Genomic DNA, 24,581 nt, shown 5'->3' with positions numbered 1-24,581 from the left:
GACATTCCATTAATAATTGTCTTTTTTAGACAATATCTGTATATTTTATATAAATTTTTCTAGACATTTCATAACTCGTTAATTCGAAAGTGGTCAACTGTAACTGTTGTTTGAGCCTCGAGACGCGTGATAATGCGCGTCGCGATCGTGATATTCACGCGGAATGGAGAACGCGCGACGAGAACAGGTCATCGCGCGACGCCTAGTGTGGTACACGCGTACGTACGTATACGTATGTACATACGTACGAGGAGTGAGATCCAAAATTGACCGCGACAAAGAATCGAAGGCTACAGGATTAAGCCCCGACCGAGTTTGTTCCGCATTGCGCGGCGGCAGGAACTGGAAACTGAAAACTGGGACGTATTGTCAGTGGCCTTCTCAATGACGTGAATGACGTCACTACGCCGAGCCGCGCTGCGCCGCGCCGCGCCGCGCGCCGATGAGAAAACTGGGCCAAAGACATTGCGTAGGGCATAGGACGTAGGGCGTAGGGCGTAGAGCGTAGGGGGAAGAGAAAGCGAAGGATCACGGGCAGTCCAACATCCACGTTAAAAGCTGCGTCTATCTCGAGACAAAACTACTTATTTGCGTTTCATGTGACCGTTTCAGCATCCTCCGCGAGAGACCAACTAACAATAAGTACTCGTCAGCTTCGAAGGGGTGATAGAAGGTTTCCATGAATTTGGAATATCTCGATTCCCCATCATATAGTTTGAGATACTTTTGAGAGAATTTTAAATTTTCGTAGTAAGTATATACCTACCCTGGCATAAGTTACTATTGAAGTTGGAGTGATCCTCGAACCATCTCGGTTGCGCGAAAGAAAGTCTTTTATTTGTATATATACCTAATACTAAAAATCAAGTATTCAAAAATCAGTATTATTTAAGTACAAGATATGTAGATACATTATAAGAATTGGGATCGACGGATATTGTTGAAAAATAATAAGCGATACATATCACTATTGATGCTTTCCAAACACTCGTAGCTTTTAAGATATTAATGAGCAAGATTGACTTGAGTTAAAATAAAAAAGAACAAAGTGCGCGTTTAAGTTTTTTGAGAAGATCCGAAATATTATTAAATCTATTAAAAAATTCCTATCGCTTATCTCTTAAATAATTATATCTATTTTTTTTATATTTTTGTATAATATTACTATACTCTTTATTCACATAAATTTACAATTTATTATTTAGATTACTTTAATCTCAGGTCTAACTAAAGTTGTATGACCCTAGATCTATTTGCTTTTAAATCTATCGAAAACTTATATCAAAGTTACAATGTCAAACAAATGACTCATTAATACCAGTTATAATATAATATAAAACGTTTACCGTTGACATCTTATAACGTCGACATAAATTTCTTTTTAAAAAGATCGATTTTAAAATAAAATAAATTTCACTTTAGAGAGGATTATAATAATTCGCTAGTGCTCTTTTTTCTACCGTCTCATGAAGATTACAGGACTGATAGATTTAATTTGAAATCGATTAAACGTGTTATTACCGTTATTATTCTACAATTCTACAAATGAGCTGAGAAAATGCTGAGCGAAAAAACTCCTATTAAATATAGCAACCAACGGCGCCATAAAAAAGGTGCCAACAAAAGGCGCAATTAAGGTACTTTTTTTTTTTATTAAATACAAAGACTGAATATTTCATTTCTACTAATACCTTTGCAATGTCAATTTTCAGAGCCAAGAGAATGACACAAAAAGGCGAAGCCCGAGGCTAACTGCCTTAAATAAACAAAAGGTAAATAAATCTTTATTTTAAAAACAAAGTTTCCATTTTTTATCTTATGTCACAATCTTTTTTTCAGACACAAGAGCAAAATAAGGAAACCGCGAGAGCCTTGAAAGATATTATAAATACCCGTGAGTAGAGGCTTTGTAAATCCAATCGAAAGAAACAGGGCTAAGTAAGAGCCAATTCGCTGTTACTAATGATTGAATAAATCTCTCGCATCAAGAACAGCGAATTGGCTCTTATTTAGCTCTGTTTCTTTCGATTATATAACGTTAAACAAACAAATAAATGTATTAAACATTCGGCAGATATAGCAGAACGAAGGACCAATCCCAGGCTTAGAACCAAAATGGAAAACAAAAAGGTAAAGGAATCTTTATTTAAAAAACAGATTTTCCATTTTTTGTTACAATTTTTTTTATTGTTTTATTTCAGGAAGATAAAGGGACTAATAAACCATACAAAGAAAGAAACAGATATACGCCTGAAAGAAAAGAAAAAGCGGCAAAAGCCGTTATTGAAAAGAAAATGTCAATAAAGGAAGCGGCGAAACAACATAGTCTCAAAAGACATCTTATACAAAGAGGTTAAAAAATTAAATAACAAACAAAAGAAATGCGGATAAAACTTATTTATTTAATTAATCTTTATTTAATTATCGATCGATAATGATTATTTATTTAATTTTTTCAATCATACGTAATACCTCTACTAATATTGCAGCTAGTACGATAGCAGTATTATTGACCCAAAACTCCCAAGCTCCCCAAGCTTGACGACCAATTTCAAGTTTAATGTCTCCTCCGAAAAATAGCCCAGTTTCTCCGCACGAGCCCCACTCGTGCAAAAGGTGCAGTTTGGAATATAAAAATTCCTGTGATTAGGTAAACTCGAACCCGATTCCTCGAAGTTACAAGTCTGGTGCTTTACCACAAGACACATGATGGGATTCGTTGATTTAACCAACGAGGGTAACGAGAAGCAGGCGAATGTCGAGAGCGATTTTCTATTCGCCGATTTAGCTTCCATACTAAGACTGAGCTACTTCCCGGCTCAATGGAAAGTGACACAAATGAAGTTAATTCCAAAACCAGGAAAAAATCCTGAAGAGCTGACATCAACAGGCCAATAAGTCTGTTGTCCGTCTTATAAAAATAAAGTCAACGAGATGTACATCGAGGCGGAAAGCGTACGACGTACGCATTTCCGGGAGGAGGAGTTATTGAATAAACGGATCGCGCTGCAGAAAAGTCAGTTAGAACGGATAACAACGTACTGTTTATATATGAAACTAGATGGTGTGATAATTACCGGTATGTGTGAATTATCATTGTAGTACATTTCTCATTTTATTGTCAGTACAATTTTGATCTCCATGATCTCCTATTATCTGTAAATTAAATTAAAGCGATAAGACTTATATAAACTATCATATATAATTCCATACTAAGACTGAGCTACTTCCCGGCTCAATGGAAAGTGGCGCAAATGATGTTAATTCCAAAACCAGGAAAAAATCCGGAAGAGCTGACATCGACAGGCCAATAAGTCTGTTGTCCGTCTTGTCAAAAGTCCTCAAAAAACTTATACTAAAAAGAATCCACCCAGTAATAAAAAATAAAAAAATCTTCCCAGAACATTAATTTAATTGATTAATTAGAACATTAATTGAAGCAATAGCAATCCCTTGCTTGTTGATATTGTTTACTTTTAGTCCTGTTTCTTCCTTTGTGTACTTTTTTAAATAATACCCTGTTCTTTTTCTAGTATGTGACACGACGAAAAAAACACCACGTAGCCGAGGACATATCTGGACTGAGGAGGCGAAGACAGCGATGCGAGAAGCATTTGCAAAATACCTCAAGATTGGGAAAAAAGGGAAACAACCAACTGATAAAGAAATAGAAGAAGCGCAAGCTAATTATCGTAGTCTACAAGACCGAACAATATCCGAAATAAAAGCATGGATCAGTGCCGAGAGAAACCGATTGAGTAAGTGTTTACTTTGTGCTTTATTAAATTCAATCAAAATTTATAGATTCATATATCTACAAACAAAAAGGTAAAATATACCGAAGATGAGAAAAAAGTAATTTTAGAGGCCTTTGAAAAGGACCTAAGACATGGCGTTTTACCCGGTAAAGAAGAGATATTGAAACTTATAAAGAGAAATCATATCCTTCTAAAGAAAAGAACTCCTGAAGCAATAAAAACGTGGCTGCAACGCCACGAAATATACCAGACTAATAAAGCTGACATACTAAGAGAATGCAATGGCAAAGGAAGACGCTGGTCAAAATCTGAAATAGAAGCGTTACACCGACTATTTAAAATGTGTTTCAGAACGGGAGTTAACCCCACAAAGGAACACATCCAGGCCACGCTCGATCCTAATCCAGAAGTCCTGGTTCGGAGTGTCATTGCTATTGCTAAAATGATCCGGCGCGAACTGAAAAAACCGATTTTGTTATTCTACCAATGTCAAGACTCAAACAGTAGCCAACTTTCATAATTTGTTAAACTGTCTTCTCGACTAATGCTTAACAGTGAAATGTCGGAAAATCGAACAAATTGCGTGAAAATTAAAAACAAATTGAAGGTATAAGAGAAGATCACGGAGCTATTATTCGCAGCTAAAAAATATAAATTAACAAAGCTAAAAGTAATGTACGAGAAAATGTTTTGCAATCGGTTGACCGTTGAGAACGCATCAATTTTGCGCTAATCTTTCAAAACCGTCTTGACTATGCTAAACAGCGAAATGTCAGAAAATCGAACAAATTGCGTGAAAATTGAAGACATAAATTGGAAAAGATAGAGAAAATCACGGAACTATTATTCGCAGCTCTCTCGAGCACTCTCGACCGAGTGCAAGAAAAAATTCCTTGGATTGTCCGCGTATTTCTTTTGTACCATAGATGACGGTGGTCCCGTAACCGATATTCAAGAATATAATTTTAATTTAGTATTTTGGGAGAACTGCATTCTCTTCCTCTCATTCTGTCTCTGCAATGCCGATTATTTGATTCCCAACCAAAAACACCCGCATTGATTATACGTTCTCTATCTATGTATAATATATGTATCTAAGCATATGTATGCGTATAATTAAATGGATCAACAAGAAGTTTTAATTATATTCTGATCTATTTGTATCACAAAAATTACTATAATTGTACGCGTAGAAATCGGAATAAACAGATAATTCTAACGTTATATCGACGAAAAGACGTACAGCTATAATACTCTGCAAGATATAATATTACCCCCCCCCCGCCGAGAATCTCATAAGCTTGATATCTTAATTCACGTGGACAGAAACGTGAGGCGCGGTATATATAAACCAATTACAAGACACTTTCTTCCCGCTCCCGCTAATACCATCGCCTTTACGATAGATTCGATAACGCGACAAAGCACGTTTGTCCACTATTATATAGCTCTGTTAATAATACACTACTAGTAAAATAGTAAAAATAAAATGTTTGACGATAAAAATATATACTAATATACATATAAATATATAATACATAATGCAAATATAGCATTAAAAAAGTATCGCGGTAAGAATTCCCCCTCCCCCTCCCTCTCTCTACGTATGCCTGAGCGCGCGCGCGCGTGTGTGTGTGTGTGTATCTTTTTTCAATTTGATATTTTATACGGTATTTTTCATTTATTTTTCAACATAAAGTAATTTATAATATTGATAATTGTAGCTTACGTACAGTAATTAGCTACGAGAAATCGCAAAAAGCAACAATTGAAATAGATCTGATTTCTTGTCGGTGGTAATTGTTTTTAACAGAAATTTTTTGCAATTTTAGAATTATTTGGAAACAATTTAGAAATTATTTTAAAATTTTATTTATAGAAATTTATTACTTAATTTTAAATAACAAAACTACAATTATAAACATAAAATACTGTATAATGTTATAGTAATTTAAAAAATTATATTACATATGATTTATCCTCTATGTGAGGTGTTACTATCATACGCGGGCATTTAACATTTTTCATCGTTCCAGTGATCGTATATTAATCGATAGTTAACAAAAAATCAGCCGTACCTAACAAAACAATCGACGGCTCCAATTTTTCGAGCTGAAATATTCTGAATTCACGGAATTCCGAATTTTTTTTTACATAAATTTCACGAACGCTCGCGTATGGTATACGTATCAATTATTGCAGATCACGCACATGACAGATCGCAGTCGAAGAGCTCGTTACCTGTTCGAGTTCAAGCAAAGAAAAGGGCAGCGATATGGAGCACGTAGAACAACAATCCGACGAATCTGATGTAAGAGGAAAAGATATAATAGTTTGCATGTCTGAGTGTTTATTCGATTTGCGACGTAAACTACATTACATTTGTCTTCTTGTTTGTCGCTGTATTAGGTCACTAAAGGCATATCGGAAATGAGCGTTCGCATAAGCGAGGGAGTGGAACATTTGCAGACACTGCTAAACCGGTCTGCAACAAACAACCCGGACTTAATAAATGTGAATAATGCACTTCATATTTTTACATTTTGGATTTTACGTATTTTTACATTTATTAATAATCTTGCTATATGTCAACAGAAACAATTAGACAAAGATGCAGTTAACAAAATTAAAAAAAAGATGAAAAAATTTGTTGACGAAACCTCACGAGAATTAAACGTAAGTATAATAATTAAAGAACAGTAATAAGAAAAAGGTCGATTTTTTAATTTAATTTAATTTAATTTAATTTTATTCGATTTGCGACGTAAACTACATTACATTTGTCTTCTTGTTTGTCGCTGTATTAGGTCACTGAAGGCATATCGCAAATGAGCGTTCGCATAAGCGAGGGAGTGGAACAGTTGCAGACACTGCTAAACCGGTCTGCAACAAACAACCCGGACTATGGAGTGAATAAAATTAAAGGTGATTAGGTGAACTCGAACCCGGTTCCTCGAAATTACAAGTCTGGCGCTTTACCACAAGACCACACTGCCACCCAGCCCGCTCAAATTTTTTAATTTAATTTAATTTAATTGAAATTATGATAGTATATGATATATAATTACCACGTTTTCAGACACAACAGATCCAGGATAGTCCATCGGCTAAAATTATTCCTGTACAGATAGCGTCTGTATTAAACCGAACGGCACAGGAGGACAAAAAACACAGGATAAACCGTCAAAAATGTACGGGCAATTGATCACGGAGGCGTTATCGCCTGATAAAGAACTTACATTTGTAGGGATCGTGAAGCACATAAAAAATAAATATTTATATTATAAAAACAAGGAAGAGAAACGTTGGATACCAAAACGTCAATAAGTACTGAAGAAGTATAGTAGTAATTTTCTGAAAAAAAAAATTCAAAAATTTATCAAATATAATCTAAAATAATAATTTATTGTCACAAAATTATATGATCTCTGGATATTACAGTTTATATGTATGGCATGCGAATGCAACGTGACTAAAATTTATAGATTTATATTCTAATTCTCCATAAACTCCCCCCCTCCCCCCGATAAATTCGTCATATCATGATGCAAAAGTTAATGCAACTGTTAATGTTCGATACAAATTTATAAATGAGGAAAAGGACATTTGTTTATGACGTACATTAAACAAATGTGTATTCACACATACTCTATATTATACGTTTACATCTATATATTACAGTAGCTGTATATCGTGATGAATTACTTTTAAATCTATTCCACAAATGTTATTTCGAGAATTACAATAGTTTAATATATGACGTTAACAATAATAGTTGTATGAAAAAATACGTCGTAGAATTTTGTGTAGGATGAATTATTAAATATTACTAAAATTTTAAAGGAGCTTGCCGCAAATTCACATGTCACATTTCGATTTATATATAATTTAAGTATTTGTGTTCTAATGGCACGGAACAGAAAAAGTGATAGAAAGAATAGAACGACGATGTCTTGTCGATTGCGCGTGCATGTTTTGTAAATTGTACGATCACGATTACTCATCTCCCGCCGGTATCTCTCGCAAGTCATCTCTCACTGTCACTATCCCGCATAAGTATACGAGTTATACGAAAAGGTATGTGATTATGCTTGACGATGACGTCTGCTGGCATTCACGTAACAAAGACCAATATTATTGTCGGCAACTTGCATAACTGCGCATAGGGCGCAATGACAAAAACTCGACTGATTACGCAATGCCAATTGTGAATGTGTAAATGGGCTTTACGGCTTACGGCATAAAGCTCGACTGTCACTTTCTTTCTCAGCCGGTCCGTTGCTTTATCTCTCTCGAAAAATAGCGATTGATTCTAAGACTATCCTTCCCTTATCCTGCCGTTAATTAATTAACCAACTAGATGGCAAATCAAAACGATATAATATATAAGGTCTAAGGAATGTATTGTCCCTGTATCGTAATAAATTCGAAAGACTAGACAAAAAAAAAGGAAAAGCCAACGCTTTAAACAGTCAAATACAAAATATCTGCCTTAAACCAGGACACACACGTGATGAATAAATATCAGAATTAATATCAAGGAAATCAATTTGGAACAAAGCAAAATTTTATAAACTTCGTAACTCAACCCATCTTTATTATTCTAAGCTGATCTTCTTGACAAGAAATAATTAACTATATCTATCACCTCCACCTTGGGAATTACCTCCAAACCTAAATATTTTTAAGTTAATCTTTAATACCCATATCACACAAAAGTTCTTCAGATTAAATTAGATGCACTAAATATTCTTAAAAGAACACTTCTGAGAAAAAAATATTCAATAAAGAAGTTTCAACATTTTTAGATTTGCTCATAAACATTGTAGAAGAAAGTAAAACCGATGAAGAAAAATCTCTTGGCATGAAAAAAGATTAGAATCAAGATAGCAGAGCGCTCAAAAAGACAACCGTGTTACACAGGTAAGGAGACGCTTCTCTTTAAGGCTCCTTACGCAATTTTATAGTACTCGTACTAATACTAAATCTTTTGAAAAATATGTGGTGTACCTCTGGAAGAAAACTAGCAAGTTAATGTATTTCTTCTGAAAGACAAAATATTCCAACTGTAGTCAGATAGACTCGAATCCTCGCAGTTTATGAGTCACCTTTGCCACTAGACCGCACTGCTTCCCTACGAAGACGAAATGTTGAAGAATACTGTTGAATTATCAACAATCCATAAACCATTATTAATTTCTAACGAAGGAAAAGAGGAAAAGGAAAGTAAACTTGAAAAGAGAAAAAAAAGATTTCCATTATTTTCCATTTCTAAGAGATCAAGATGTCCATACAACTTTTTCCAATCATACTAGACAAACATCAGATTTATTTAAAGATATTTAAATGTAAAGTGTATTGGTAACAATGCAATAATAATTAATAACCTATCGTATGAAAAAGCATGAAAATTGGTATTGATAGAAAATATCTAGTCCCTTATAGATAATGTCTCGATTGCACAGCTACCCTCTTAACAAAGAAATTATTAGAGAAAATGAGAAGCAACTAACGTACTTCGTTCCCGTGGCTGATATCAGGATTTTGTACATTTCATTTCCCGTATCTGACATGGGTGACCCATTTTTGCTTCAACAACAGATCTCTGTTGTCATATATAATATAATAAGATCAAGTCGACTATAATTACATAAAAATATGATCGTATCACGCCAAATTTCGGATCTGATTACATATAATCATATAAAATTAGATGATCTTTTCATATCTAATTTAGATCCTTTCATATTTAATAATATATTTTAAATCTGACCATATTATACCCATTATTTTTCTCGGGTATTTCAAAATATAATATTCGAAATATGTATTATTATTATACATATAAACTACAATTTCATTAGTGTTCATATGTTCAGCGTTTATAAATTATGACTTTAATGTTGCTTTCATATATTAAATAATGTTACATGGAACGCGTAATTCCGTGATATCCCTCCTCCATCTACTGTGTCGGAAATGATCGGAAACAAATAAAAAAATTTTTTCGGAATAGTTTTGATCTACCACACAAACTGTATTTACGGAAAATGGTAAAACATTTGCTTCACATAAATTTCAACAATTCCTACGAGTAAATGGCAAACATAAAGTATACGGCTTCGTATAATATAGCAACAAATGGTCAGGCTGAACGTTTTATACAAACAAGTTTTACGTCGTATAAACTGTGATTCTTTAAATGTCGATTTAGCATTAAATAACGTATGGAAATTATTGTAATTTAAAAATAAATAGTTCTTATAAATTATAAGTTGTCACTCTCATAGCCAACTCACTATATTAATTTTTTATTATCAAGAGTCTTAAAGGATTTCAGCATTAAATAAGTTATTATTACAGTATAGAACAATGCCATATGTAATAACAAATGTCTCCTGCGGAAGTGTTCTCAACAGAAAACTATGCACTAAATTAGAGATGTAATGTTACCTACTAAATAAAATAAGACTGTCAGAAGCTTTCGGTTGATTGACTACATTTTTCTCGCTTTCGAACAACAAAAAGTGTTAAATTTAATAACTTCTGACTGAGTTAATTCCCTTTGTGTTCCGACAAAAACTAGCATAAAAATTCCAAACTCTTAGTAATACAAACACATTAAGTACAAATTTCTCGTGCGGAGAGAGAGTAGCGTGTAAAAGATTATTCAAAAGATGAAAAATGGAAATTCGATAGAATTACAAATCGATTGAGAAAGTTGCATTATAAGATGTCGTTCGATGATGGCTGTTCCTGGATAAGACATGTAAATCAAATGCGTTCCATAGAAAGTAAACACTCCTGTAGAGTCTCAAACTAATGATTATTACTAGAGTTTTAACCTTTGTTGTGCACACCTCTTCAAAATTACGTATTGTGCACAAGGGGTCTATTAGACCCCAGTCACTTAATTGTTTATTACAGACGTACAATTCGTTATTTTGACTCAAACAAAATTGCTGGCTATTGTTCAAAGCTTCCAAATTAGGTCTAATAGATTTCATTAATATCTTGCAACATAAAAGAATTATAAATGATATGTTATAGTAACTAAAGAAGCCGAAAAATAAACTTTTCTCACTAAAAAATGCATTAAAAAATTCAATCTTTAATATTTGTACGTATTGTACGTATTAGAAAAACGCGTTTAAAAAAACGCTGCGGTCTATTTGACCCCTGTGTGCACAACAAAGGTTAAATCGCATGAACGGAATGAACAAGACGATATTTCTCAAGAGACATGCCGAACAATCTCGAAACAAAACACAAATTAATATCCGCGTTTCTCTACAGACAGAACCTAATCATCTTTTTGATCAAGCGCAACATACACCACGACGCTCTGTTAGACTACGAACATTTTAGAGCGTTCATTGATAAGTATCCAGCGAAATAACTTTTTTCTTAAGAAGGGTAGATGTGTGTTCATATTACGCGCGCTCTACTGGATTAGACGCTCTAGGATAAGACGCGCTAAAGTAACGCGTAAAGATAGACAAAGTACTTCAATCACAGACATCTATATTATACATCCATGGACAACGATTCGTCCAATACACGGACCACCTTATAGATATGGACTGGCAACTGCCTACAGTTTATTATAACGTACGGAGGAAGTTAGAGAAAAAACCATCTTCTCTCTTTTTTTCTTTCCATACTTCCGGACACTTTGGAGAGAGAGAAGTATATTTCTCTCTCTTTTCCTCTTTCGGTGCTTCCGGACACTTTAGAGAGAGAAGTACGTGACAAAATGTGCTATGTATTGCCAGTCCATGGTCAATATTGCCTTAAATTTCGCTACATGCTTTTGTTCACCAAATATTGCAGGCCCAATTTTTGACCATTCAAGTAATTAGGAAAAAACGCAAGAGACCGCGATAAAAACATATAAAAAACAAAAAACATATATAACCGAGCAAACACGAAAGCAGATAGAGAAATTCTACGTAAATCAGCTGATTACAGTAATTATATTTTTTTAACAATTAACCTGCATATCTATAAGATCAATGGTTCCATATCTGACTAGTGAAGCAAGTCCGAAAGATACCTCCTCTGTTCTATCCATTAGATTCATGTATGTATGCGTCACGTATGTGTATATACTAAATTGCTACTCCTTTATACCGTATCAAAAAAATGGATTCCAAAAAATATGTATCACATATATATATATATATATATATATATATGACGAGTAAGCATCTGCGCATCCGTGGCGTAAATAAATAAAAAAGGAAATTGTAGATATATGTAACACATATTGCTTGAAATTCAATCAATTAAGTAATAACATTCGTATCTTTTACATAACGCATGAGTTATGTACATACTTTTCAGATCCACGTGGAAGTGATTTCGTGGAAATTAGCAGTCTAGTATATAATATATAGATGTCTGTAATCGCAATTCATAAGACTCAATGCTTTAACATTTAGAGTCAAATGGCGTCGAATAATGGACGTAATGTAGACTTATCTTATTACATAATGTAACATAGCTGCACATTAAGTGGAATTTTCCTAACCTGATTCTGTGTGTGAAACATTATATGTATGTAAAGTACCATAGTTGTAAAGCCAAAATGGCGGATAATTGCGAAATTTTATCTATCTACTTTAGACTTTAGACTTTAGGATGCGCTATTAACAAGTAAACGCAATAAGCCTAATTCCGTTCTTTCTTTTGCTATTTCCGCCATTATTGTGTTGCCATTTGCAATAGTTATTTAAATTATCCACAGAAATACATAATAAAAAGGAAAATAAAACGGGCTTAGCGCCATACTGACAATTAAAAAAAACAGAAAAAGGTTGAACAGATAACATCATTTATCTACTCTCATAGCATGCACCAAACAGAAGCGTACAAATACTTGAACTTCATTTCTAACATCCGCACTATTTAAGTGCTTCTGTAATACCAATTTTATTGCACATATACTACGTTTACGCGAGCGTTACTTCTGTAGTAACTTACGATAATTCCTTCGCGTAAACGGGATTTTCCTTCGCGTAAACAAGATTTTGTAGTAACTTACGATTTATTCCGCGTAAACGAGTGATATATCGTAAGTTACTACAGAAGTAACGCTCGCGTGAACGTAGTAAATGTGACAAATCTATCTTTTAATAAAAAAAAATATTTTTCTAAAGATATCGGTTAGTTGGTCTTCGCTTAGAACATATCTTATATCTATTTCTTCGTTTGCATATTTTTCGCGTATAAAATAATACTTAGCATCTATATGTTTCGGAACTCATGTTTTCTTTTGTTTTTTGTTTGTTTTTTTTTTGTTTTTTTTTTTAGTTTTTTAAGTTTTTTTTAGTTTTTTTAGTTTTTTTTATGTATATAAACGCGGACAGAAAGGTTGTCCGAAAGGTTGTCTGACTTTGAGCCGTATTCATAGCAGTCAGCCACTCGTTCAGAAGCTGTTCAGGATCTGCGTCTCGTTGTCGCTGTCCTCGGCTTCTTGCTGGACAGGATCTTCTTTACGAAGGTTTGGATTTGATTCAGGCAGCACACTTGTATGTCGCCTTCCTCGAAAGATATTTTTCTTCCATATCAAGCGGTATCAGTGCTCCCTCGTGTAAGCGTCTCGCAGAAGAAGCGAACCGTCTGGTAGGACAATGCTGAGACAGTTCTTATACGCAGGGTCCCACCTGGCAACAACGTACTTTCGGATCTCCGACATGCTGCTGTACGGAACAGGTTGCTGAAGAAAACCCGTCAGCGTCTTGGAAGATAGGCAACAGTCGTTGAAATAAAGATAATGCGTCTCTCAGCGTCTAAGAAACTTGCTGCACAGAATCTTCTTTACAAAGGTCCGGATTTGATTCAGGTAGCACACTTGTACGTCACCATCCTTGAAAAGCTTGAAACATGGCCCGGTCGGACCCGGGCTCGACGACCTGCTGGCCGAAGAGCAGTCGGCGCTATGTCGTTCCAGATTCGGACAAGATCTCGCGGCACCCGGTCGCGTCCAGACCCTCTGGGCTTCAACGAGTCCGTACTCGGGCTGCTGTCCTCACCGTAAGAGCTGCAAGTATCGGCGGGCAATCCACGCTGGGATGCAAACTCACACGCTGGGGCGAGCTGGTGCTGGTGATCCCCTGCCGCATCGCGCCGCCGCGCCGTTCACAGACAGGAAAGGGCACCGTGGAAGAAGTCCAGGCCAACGATAGACGCGGCCGCGGAACTGCACGGTAAAGATGAGTTCTCCGTCTCAAACTCCGGACCAGCCTGCTCCTCATCGTCATTTTCCTTTTCGGGCTAGCTGAAGCTGTTCTCCAAAGACGGTATGTCGTCGACAAAAGAGGTGGCTATCTGAGGGCTTCCGGTCACGTTGATTTGCACCGATGGCGACGAGATGGTCGTCGCCGTGGTGTTGCTGCCTTGTTGCCCCACATCTGAACGAGGATTCCTCGATCCAGGATAAGGACTTCGCTATCGATTCGCTCGGCGAGGAGGAACGTGTCTCACCGTTGTTCAAGTTCAAGGAATCGTTGAAGCGACGACGTAGCATAAACTTGCGGCGCCAACTGCTGCCGTTATTGTTTTACTTCTTCGTCGGCGACGGCAAAAAACGCGGGATCTGATAATTTTCATCCTGTCGTTCACTGATAATACTGTTGTTGCTGTTCAAAGCAACCATTATTTCGCTCGGCAAAATCAACGTCCGCTCCGGGCGAGAGTTCAAGATCAAAATAATCGATAGTGTTCGCGCTGTTACCGCCGGACTTCCAGGCCTCCTGGTCTGAATGTACCTGATGGAGGAGTTGGAACGCTTGGTCACCTCGGAACCGCGACGGTTGCGCTCGCTCGCGTTGGACGTCCTGCGGGTGAGTAACAGGATCACGTTGGTCAGCAAGGACTTGCTCTTTCCCGTTAACAGCGACGCGACTGCACGACACGCGCAGATATGGATGATGTGATGTACGCAGCCGTTGACATATGTGCGCCAGTATAACACTCGCAATATATGACAAATAATTTACAATAGTATACAAGCCAGCCTGACTGACTAAGTTCGACCCGAATGTTTGGGTAGAAACATCAAATAAATTTTTAATAATAATGGAAACGCAAATTATATATATATATATATTTATGTATATATGTGTATATTAAGATTATTCCAAGATAACGGTACTAAAGCGATTATTCAGTTAAACGTAACTTAAAATCTAAATTTGCATCTTTGGACCACAATCACACAATGTGTGTGACTTAAAGACTAGTATTTGATTACCATTAATTCACAAATTACTACCCTCTCTCCTTAAATATAATTTTTTTAACATTTTCACCAGTTTAATCCAAGGTTTCATTCGTCTCCAATTCGGAGACAATAAAAAATTATATAGTCTAGGTAACATTAAATCCAAAGATATTTTGCACTGCACATCTGTTCTTTTAAAATTGTTAAAATAAAATATGCTAATGACAAATGATTCTTTATTAACTCCTCCAACACGGAGGTACTTTTTTCAGAGATGACTAAACTAAACTAAATTTGGCATTAATTTTTACCTCCCCACGAATTTGAACCAAAAAACTGCTATGCACGAATTAGTAAAAAATATTGAAAGCAACACCAAATGCCATAACATTGGCAATGTAATAAAAATATAGTTTTGAATTAAACAAATTAGTAGCTGATGCTAAAACTTCAAACATGGAAGCGAAAGCTAAAATTAAAAAAGCAAAAAAACAATACACAGCAGAAATTAAACGTCTAGCTCCAAGATACCGTAGAAAATTCAACAAGTCTCTTATGGATGAAATTGACTGATGTAAAAGCTAAACAAAGACGCGAAGCTTTGTCAATTAAGGAAAAACGATCAGAAAAGCAGTCGAGGACATTAAGTTTTATCTCAGATAGAATCGTATAAAGATGGATTGAGAAAGAGTACAGACTTACAAGTTCCAAATCTGCCGATTTCTAAAAGTCAAGGTTTAGGCGGATATCATGCTACTGAGATTAAGGAGGATCACCATAACCTCTTCAAAAAAATACTTAGTCTAGGGATTTCAAAAGATGTTGTGATTGCCTTATGTCAGGATTGGAATACATACAAAACTGAACATTCTATTTTAAAATTAATATTACAAAAATTCGAGATATGAAACAATCTCCATAACTTTCTTTCTCAATCTCCAACCCTCCTTCACACACAAATTTTTACTCCATTTCGAATCACTGTCTACAAGAATATAATAGCATCATATAATGCATACAATTGTAATATTGAAAAATAATTATTTTTTTCTATTTTTATTTACATCAGGTTTCAATGCAGACCTAGCACTTCAAACTCAACAAATGACGTTATGGATCCTTCTGTAGAAAATCAAAGTCAAAATCCACCTGATTTGCACGTTCAGTCATGTGAACCAACAAACGAGAAAGCAGACGCACTTGATGGACCAACTGCATAGAGAAAAAGATCTACTGTATACAGAGCAAGACAAACTGCATAAAGAGAAAGAAAAAGAAAAAGAAAACATTCTAGTCCGAGTCCAAGCGGAGCAAGACAAACTTCAGTTCATGCTGTTACAGAAGAAAATGGTAACATTCTTTAAAAATTACAGTAAAGTTTTACAATCTTACTAAAGTGTTGTGGTATTTAAAATTATGGTAATTTTTAAATAAACTTTAATTAAAAAAGCCAAAGTTATTTTGTATTCAAGACGAAATATTATAATAATATATTTCCTTTAAAATAATATTTGTTTTTCTCAATTGAAACTATAATATGACTAAATTTTTTAATTTTTTTTTCTGCAGATATTACAAATGAGTTATGCGAAGAAAGCGTACAATGGTTGAAATATAATCAAGCTCCATGGGAACTGGTTTTAGAACACTGGAATAAGTGTTACACAATTCGTGTTAAAGATCTGAAGAAATTTGATGAAAAAAATTTAGCCACAATATTTGACAAATGTCGCCGCGGAGAGCGCGCGAGCGGCAAAATGTTCGCAAGTATTCAACGAACGAATGAACGAACGTGCCGGCATCGAAGATCTTACATCGAAATTTCTGCCAAAGAAACGAAAGCTCTCGAGGAACAACTCGCGAAATAGTTTTGCGAGAAGCACTGCGCCGCGCCGACAAGAAGCTTATCCGTTTTTGTAAACCGGCGACGGGCACTCTGCGTTTCCGAAAATGATTTCCGATATACATATCTACCAACCTATTGTTATCGTAGTTTTTGACCGAGTCGAAGTAAAAGTGTATTTCAAAATATAATCCACACATGACTTTTCTCTTTAATCTCCTGCGCTGTTTCCAACCGTCCTCGATTTATTATTCTAGAATTTTCACATTCCTGTTCAATTTAGAAGATGTCTTTTTTATTACATCAAAATTTTATATACGTTTTTAAAACTTGTTCTTTTTCTGGCGTAATATTCACATTTCAATTTTTCTTTTTCTTTTTAGTGTCTTATTTTTTGGACGGTATCCTTCCTCTTGAAGTCGTCTTCGCTCAGATTATCATCATCATCTCGGAGGACTAGTGGCAGATCTACATAACAGGTAGGTAGGGAAACGAATCTCTACAGGGGTCTCGGTAACGCCAAGGGTTCTAAAGGATTCTCACAGACGGAAGTGCGTATATGCAAATTTGCAAAAGATTTAATTAAACCTGGTCTCGGGAGGGGAATTTGTGTCTGCCTCGTAGCTTTAGTCAAGTCATATGTTCGTATATGATGAAGGCGTGTTTCATATTTAGTACACCAAGTTAAGTTTATTACCGTGAATGTGGTACATTTTGGTAATACAGCGACATACATATTTTTTAATGAGTGGAACTTCATCCTTTTTCGAATATCAATATTATCAATTTTAACTATGTATTGTTATAACATTACTAATGCAGATATGCTGATAATAATTATTACATATAATATTCTTGGAAGAAGAATGGAGTAATCGCTATTCGTCGCAAATCATAATTTTCGTAGAGCAATTTTTATCTCGTCCAAACTCTTAATAATTAATACCAAACAACACTCGACATTAATTATATCTGAATATCGCAAACAAAAAGTTGACTTGAAATTGGTCAAAGGATACACTCTGGCGAAGTTTGATGCGGATTATGAAGCGGTCTGCATAAAGCAACGTACTTTTCTCATTCGATAACCGAGCTACCGCGCACGGGCTAGTGTTTATCGCTGTTGCACACAGCGAGGACGACGAGTAACCTGATGGACATATGGCGGTTCGCGTCGGGGTCGGGGTCGGGATCGGAGGCGGGGGCGGGAGTGGGAACGACTCGTCGTTTATACGCGGTGCCGGCATAATGGAGTAGAGTGGAGTAGAGCACGGATAATGGAGTATGAAGAATAGCGTGTGGTGAATGTCGGGATAGTCCCTCTCACCCTTCCGCTTCCCGCGGCGACTCTTCGTTTCCCTGTCCCTTTTCCTCCTCGCGAAAACTCGCGTCCACCGAGCCACTCTCTGGTGAGAGGTAGCAAACTGGACACGGCTCGTTGACTCGAGCAGTTGGCCATACCGATTTATCGTCCCGCAGCCACGCCACGCTGCCGATTCCGCGCTAAATCCACGATTCTGTCGACGTTGCTTGGTGCTCATCTTTTTCCGTGCGATTCTCTCACGTTTTTTTTCGTCTTACTCTTTTATCTCACGGGCATCCTTGCGGCATGAGAATATATCATACATCGTACAAAGAGAAACGGTGAAGAAGAGAGAATCTCGAATATCGAAACTTTTTTCTCACAACTTGCGCACGCAACTGCGCGTACTTCCTGAGTAATAAAGAATAGCAATAATTACTCGCTGTAATGTAATTTATGACGTGGTCGACCCTAGATGAAAAAAGTTAAACCTGAAGAGACTATAAAAGAATGGCTCGAATGTACAATAAATTATGCAATAAGAAATTTTTGTAAGACTTTTTTTTTAAGTCAATTGATAGTAATATTATTGATTGTAATATATTTCATTACAATTTTCATAATTATACTATTAATATAATTAATTATACACTGAAAAAAAAATACTTAGATCCAAGGAAATATTTTTTCACATAGTAGGTACCAATGGCTTATTTACTTAATATAATCACATATTAATTTAGAATTAAATATTTTTACTTAATTTAAGTAAAGATATCTAATTCTAAATAAATATGTGATTATATTAAGTAAATAAACCATTGATACTATGTAAAAAATATTTTCTTGGATCTAAGTATTTTTTTTCAGTGTATAAGAAAAAGATAAATGATCACGTTCATTAATAAAATATTAATTAAATTTAAATTTAACTTAATTTTGCATTTAATTTCTCGACAATGCGCGTAATTAACTTTTTCGATTAAGAAATGTCTCGAAATTATAAAAAGCAAGAAAGAGTTATATCAAAGAATGCAAAGAATATATTAACCGCGTTTTAATCGAAATCGTCGAGATTATATCTCGATCGCGAATATCTGAATTTAAATAGCATAATGTACAGCACGAAACAACCGAAATTAAAAAATCAATCGATGAATAAATCAATAAATAAATCAATGATGGAAAAAAAATAGTACAATCCGAATCGCGAACAATTAAACGCATCGACTTAGAAAAGATGAATATGATCAGGTCGTACTGCAATTAAAGTTATTTATATTAGTTCTACGCTGAAGGATCAGTAAATATTACATTGATATGCATAATAATTTTAAGCCAAAGATGAGAAAAATCTGAGAGAAATTTGACTCTAAAACGAACTAAACACTATTTGTTTGTAAAAATCTTGAACTAAAAAATATTTGAATAACTGATGTTACTCCAATACATTTTTTTTTTTTAAATGAAACAAAGCCAAGTAAAATTCAATTGACTCTCTGTCATTAATACGAAAAAAAACTAGTAATAAATGTTTTGAATTATATCGTTACAAAAGTGAAAAAATTTGAAAAATAACGTTCTTCGAGAAAGATAACGGTAAGTGCTGAAATAAAATAAAAATTTTAAATGAGTGCGTGATGTAACTACGTAAGAAGCTCCGCTATATAAGCATGCGTTATGAGAAGTTCCCCAACACGTGATCATTTCGTGATGAAGACGGATGGTCAATGGGGTTGTCTAACGAGTGCACGCGTTGCAGGCGTGACTTCGTAATTTGGTTGTGTCGCACTCTTGGCATAGAAAAGAAAAAAGGAATGGCCTGGAATTTCCAATTAATTCAATTGAGAGAGAGAGAGAATTTATTGTTTAAAAATCTCTCTACATATCTTTATATCACAAATACAAAAAAAAACAGCTTCTACAGAAATTTTATTCGATTTATGAACAATTTGTGGAAAGCTACATGAAGCATTCTCAATGATTTCTAACGCACATAACAGATTAAATGACACATAGATTATCTGTAATTTTTTATCTTGATAAAAATTCGGATTACATTTACTAACACGTGATGAACACGATGAGATAATTATTTGCAAATTTTAGCAAACTAAAATATGATTTTATTGAATTATTAACTGGTTTTTTGTCGATTTCTTTTTCGAGATGTAAGTGTGTGTTTGACCTTATTTAGGATTACGTCATTTCCGGTTTTCTTTGAGTTGGTGAGAATATTGGCTGTATTTGCTTTCACGTGCTGAGCACGACCAGATAACGAATTGCGATTAATTCGACATTCGATCTTTATACATACATAGATTCTGCGATTGCAGACGCAGAAGGAGGATATCAATGCGACGCGCAAAAAGTTCGCCGGTGCTTTCTATATTGTGCTTGTGCATGAAAACAGTAGTAAAGATACCAAGGCATTGCAGAGTGCGGAAAGTGGCTATTTAATTAAACGTGAGGGATTAACCCTTTTTGGAATAAATGATAATCGGAATAATTCAAAATTGATGGAAGAATGTTTATATAACGTTAAAGAAAAGAGCTATTTTTTATAAATGGCAAAGAGAAATAGGCAGACAATGATATGACAGAGAGACAGAGAGAAATGAACGAGAGAAAGAAAATAAGCTAGCGAATCATTGAATGAACTATGACATTTCACGGAGGTGGATACCGATCTACTTTGTTCAAGACTCGTGAATGGGGCTCCTGCGCATCCTGACGTCACACAGGAGTGCAAGCTCCTGCAACTAGGTGAGGCTTTAGTTCTGTCATGGCCATGATGGATAAAAACACATACCGCGACTGCAATGCGCGTACGTACCTACATACCTACCTACCTACCTATCCTCTTTCTCTCCTCCGCGAAAGATATTTCCCAAAATTTTCCCTGCATTCAAAATATAATACGATATAGAGCGCACGAAAAGGGGTGAGGTAATTTTACGTTTCTCCGAGGCGCGAGGCGGAAGGAGAAGAGCGGAAGAGAAGGGGTGCCATATTAGGGTCATCCAGGGTCATCCGTTTGTCGACCCGATTGCAGGTCAAAGTTCCAGTTTCCCATCGGGCGTGCGTGGTCGAGAGAGGACTGGCTCGTCGTTATGACGACGACGTGACGTAACGATCGCGTCATCATCGCGGGACATCGGGACATCGCGTCGGGATGAAAAGAAGATCGATGAACTCCCAGCTCCCAGCTTCAACCACGCAGCGTTCGTTTCGACCACGAGCGACCAGACGCGAGACGCGACTGGTTGGCTGGCTGGCTAGATGGCTGCAGGCGCTGCAGCTTGTAGCCTGTAGCCCTTGCAGGCTGGACGCTAAACAGAGGCACGGACGAGACGGGGTGAATCGGGTGAATCAAGTGAATGGGGGATGCGAGACGCGACCCGGCGGATCTGCTTTGCTTCTCTCCCTCCCTCCCTCCCCCCCCCATAGTTTTCGATACCATCGATTCGACTTGTATTGAGCTCGATGTCCTTGCCGTGACGTCGGTCGTGTCGCGTCGCGAATATACATATGTAGGTATGTTCATTGTAAAATTTATTGCAAAAATGCATACTTACCATTAATTGTTACAAGACGTTGTTGAAAAAAATGTTTCTCGAAAATTGTGTTTAAAATCTATATCTATTTGGATTTTCATAAGAAATTTGTCTACCTTAATTATGTAGAGAACGCTTAAGGGGTGGAAGGACACGTCACGCATGACATTTCATCGGAAAATTAACACGAGAGAGCAGATTGACACGCTACCATACATGTGTACTAGTGCATCAATACGTAGAATCTGGATCAGAGAGATTGATATATATAAATCCGAACATTAAGAAATTTTCCCTGCATTCAAAATATAATACGATATAGAGCGCACGAAAAGGGGTGAGGTGATTTTACGTTTCTCCGAGGCGGAAGGAGAAGAGCGGAAGAGAAGGGGTGCCATATTAGGGTCATCCAGGGTCATCCGTTTGTCGACCCGATTGCAGGTCAACATAATTAAGACATAATTAATACATAATTAAGATAGACAAATTTCTTATGAAAATCCAAATAGATATAGATTTCAAACACAATTTTCGAGAAACATTTTTTTCAACGTCTTGTAACAATCAATGGTAAGTATGCATTTTTGCAATAAATTTTACAATGAACAATTTTAGTATGCCATTGAATAATACATTTACGAGGCAAACGGCTTGTAGATTTATACAAGTTACACGGAATACTCGATAGATTTATTCGGATCTGTCTAACTCCATCTTACGTGAGAGCCATTTCAAAGGATTTTTTAAAATAATACACATTGACGTACGTGCCTTTAACGTGGAACAACGCGTTCGTTTGCACGTCATCGATGATACCTTCGAGATACGTATGCATTGTACGCGTATATTTAAGAACATTGCGTCAACCTACATACTTTCCGAGCTCTATATCCACCTCTTCTAAGCTAGCAGGACCAAATCGACAGAATCAAACCGGACCTATCAGAATATTTAGTACCCACTTTGTACTATTTTGTATCCCGTGCCAGTTCGAAGAAAATCGTGGCGCTGCTACCTTAGCATTAAACTAGAAAGACCACAAGAAAATAAAGAAAAAAAGAAAATTAAATACAGAAATTTGAAGGACTGAATTTGTACTACGTCGTACCATACAAATAAACTTAATATATTCATCTCTTCTGCTTCAAACAGCTCCTAATAGAACTGTCCTAATATTAGTCTCAAGAGTAAAGTACTCTTTCTCATCAGCAGAATTAATTGCTACTTGCAGACTCGAGGGTCTTTAGGAGACTTGGACAGCAGCTGATTCTATGAAGCTGTGGCTACACGATGTAGAATCAGAAGGTGACGAAGAAGACTACGAGACTGAAAGTCAAAGTAGTCAGTAAGAGCGAATAAAGAGTAAGTATTCGAAAGCGAATGCCATGCAGAATGGCCGAGAAGTAGTATCCGAAATAAGAATATCGATAAGCGGTGTTATCTTTTGTTTATGCGGCGGCGAGCGGAGCATAAAGAAAGTCGAGTCCGAACAGCGAGCGAGTTACGACGTGCAATGCGTCTGTCGATGCGATTATCAATCTCTGCTGTACAACACATTATAATATTAAATATATTATTCAAATCCTACATTTTTGTAATTTATGTAAATAAAAGTGGTCAGCCACTTCCCTCCCCTCCTCATACTACGTGTCAAAATACAAAATATATGTGAAAATATATCTATAATTTTAAATTAAAGTCCATTAATGCTTTGCACACAATTATTGATACAATTATTATCCTAATTACGTATTAAAAGTAAATCATTAAATAAAAAGCTGATAATATGTAAATAATTTAATTTAATACAAATTTCAAATAAAAAAATTTTAATAAACCGGAACCGAAATGACTGTAATTTGCGCAATATCGATACTTTTGTTAGCTAGAAAACCGAAACAGAGAAACCGAAACCTTTATTAAATATTTTAATGTACCGAAACCGGAACCGAACCGATATTTTACTGGCTGCATGGATTGGTGAAAAATTTAAACCAAGAGCACTAATTATAAACAAAAAGGTATATTTCCGAGCGTTTACTAACAATAGCTACACATAGTTGTCCAAAAAAGTTCGCGCACGAGAAGTTTAGGCGAATGTTACCGATTCAAAGCTACTGAATTTCGGCAGTTCTTATTTCACCTACAGTACTTTTTTCGGAAGTTATGAATGAAATATGTGAATGGCAACTACGTAAAATGGAATCACAGTAGTCTTTCCAATGTGTATTCCATATTACCAATTTTTAATTCTTTACCTAAAAAATTTAGACCACGTTTTTTCTAACAGTTTGATATCTCTAGGAAACTATATCTGCTTGTGCACTTAAACTGGAGCTAACGTATTACAAAAGGAATGTTAGACAGTATTTAAATATTAATTAAATATTACGTAAAAATGTTTAGAGAAATCTGTATTAGGTATTTCTTTTAAAATATATTTTTGATAAGTTTCAGCTGCAAGTTCCAAAAAAAATAACGAAAATGTCTTAAACAAGAAGAGGCACGAGAACTGCGCTTGTTTGTATATTTTTATGCGTTTAAGTTTAGGTAAAGGTAAAGGCAACCAAGCGGCCGGCCCCGACTCAAAGAATGCAAAGAATATATTAACCGCATTTTAATCGAAATCTTCGAGATTATATCTTGATCGCGAATATCTGAATTTAAATAGCATAATGTACACGAAACAACCAAAATTAAAAAATCAAACGGAGGGTAAGGGGGTTGATGACGAGAAATGAAGCGCATTTGACGCGCAATAGACGCAATAGCTAAAAATCTCGGATATTTTCGGCCGCGTTCGGCCAATGTCGGACGTAAAATTTATACAAAGCTACAAACGCGACGAATATTAACCGGCGTTATGTATATTAAACCGAGAGAGCTGTCCGCG

The 24,581-nt window shown here is 35.8% G+C and overlaps 1 protein-coding gene, 1 long non-coding RNA gene and 1 pseudogene across 2 annotated transcripts; 2 read left to right on the top strand and 1 right to left on the bottom strand.

Annotated features, from left to right (window-relative positions):
* Positions 1-1,747: 1,747 nt before the first annotated feature.
* Positions 1,748-11,825, top strand: LOC139815078 (uncharacterized). Its single transcript, XM_071781711.1, has 8 exons — positions 1,748-1,894; positions 2,075-2,130; positions 2,202-3,758; positions 5,961-6,069; positions 6,168-6,272; positions 6,354-6,434; positions 6,566-6,683; positions 6,838-11,825. The coding sequence occupies exons 4-8, from the start codon at positions 6,034-6,036 to the stop codon at positions 6,855-6,857; spliced, it is 360 nt and encodes a 119-aa protein (XP_071637812.1). The 5' UTR covers positions 1,748-1,894; positions 2,075-2,130; positions 2,202-3,758; positions 5,961-6,033; the 3' UTR covers positions 6,858-11,825.
* Positions 11,826-11,979: 154 nt separating this feature from the next.
* Positions 11,980-14,667, bottom strand: LOC139815435 (uncharacterized; annotated as a pseudogene).
* A 2-nt stretch (positions 14,668-14,669) lies between these two features.
* LOC139814524 (uncharacterized) lies at positions 14,670-17,019 on the top strand. The gene is made up of 2 exons (XR_011732479.1): positions 14,670-16,335; positions 16,555-17,019. It is a non-coding gene; the product is annotated as an uncharacterized lncRNA (long non-coding RNA).
* Positions 17,020-24,581: the final 7,562 nt, after the last annotated feature.

Source organism: Temnothorax longispinosus, chromosome 6 (genome assembly GCF_030848805.1).
Source record: "Temnothorax longispinosus isolate EJ_2023e chromosome 6, Tlon_JGU_v1, whole genome shotgun sequence".
In the NCBI taxonomy this organism is placed as follows: Eukaryota; Metazoa; Arthropoda; class Insecta; order Hymenoptera; family Formicidae; genus Temnothorax; species Temnothorax longispinosus.
Note: the sequence above shows the minus strand (reverse complement) of the source record. Positions and strands in the feature narration are given on the sequence as shown.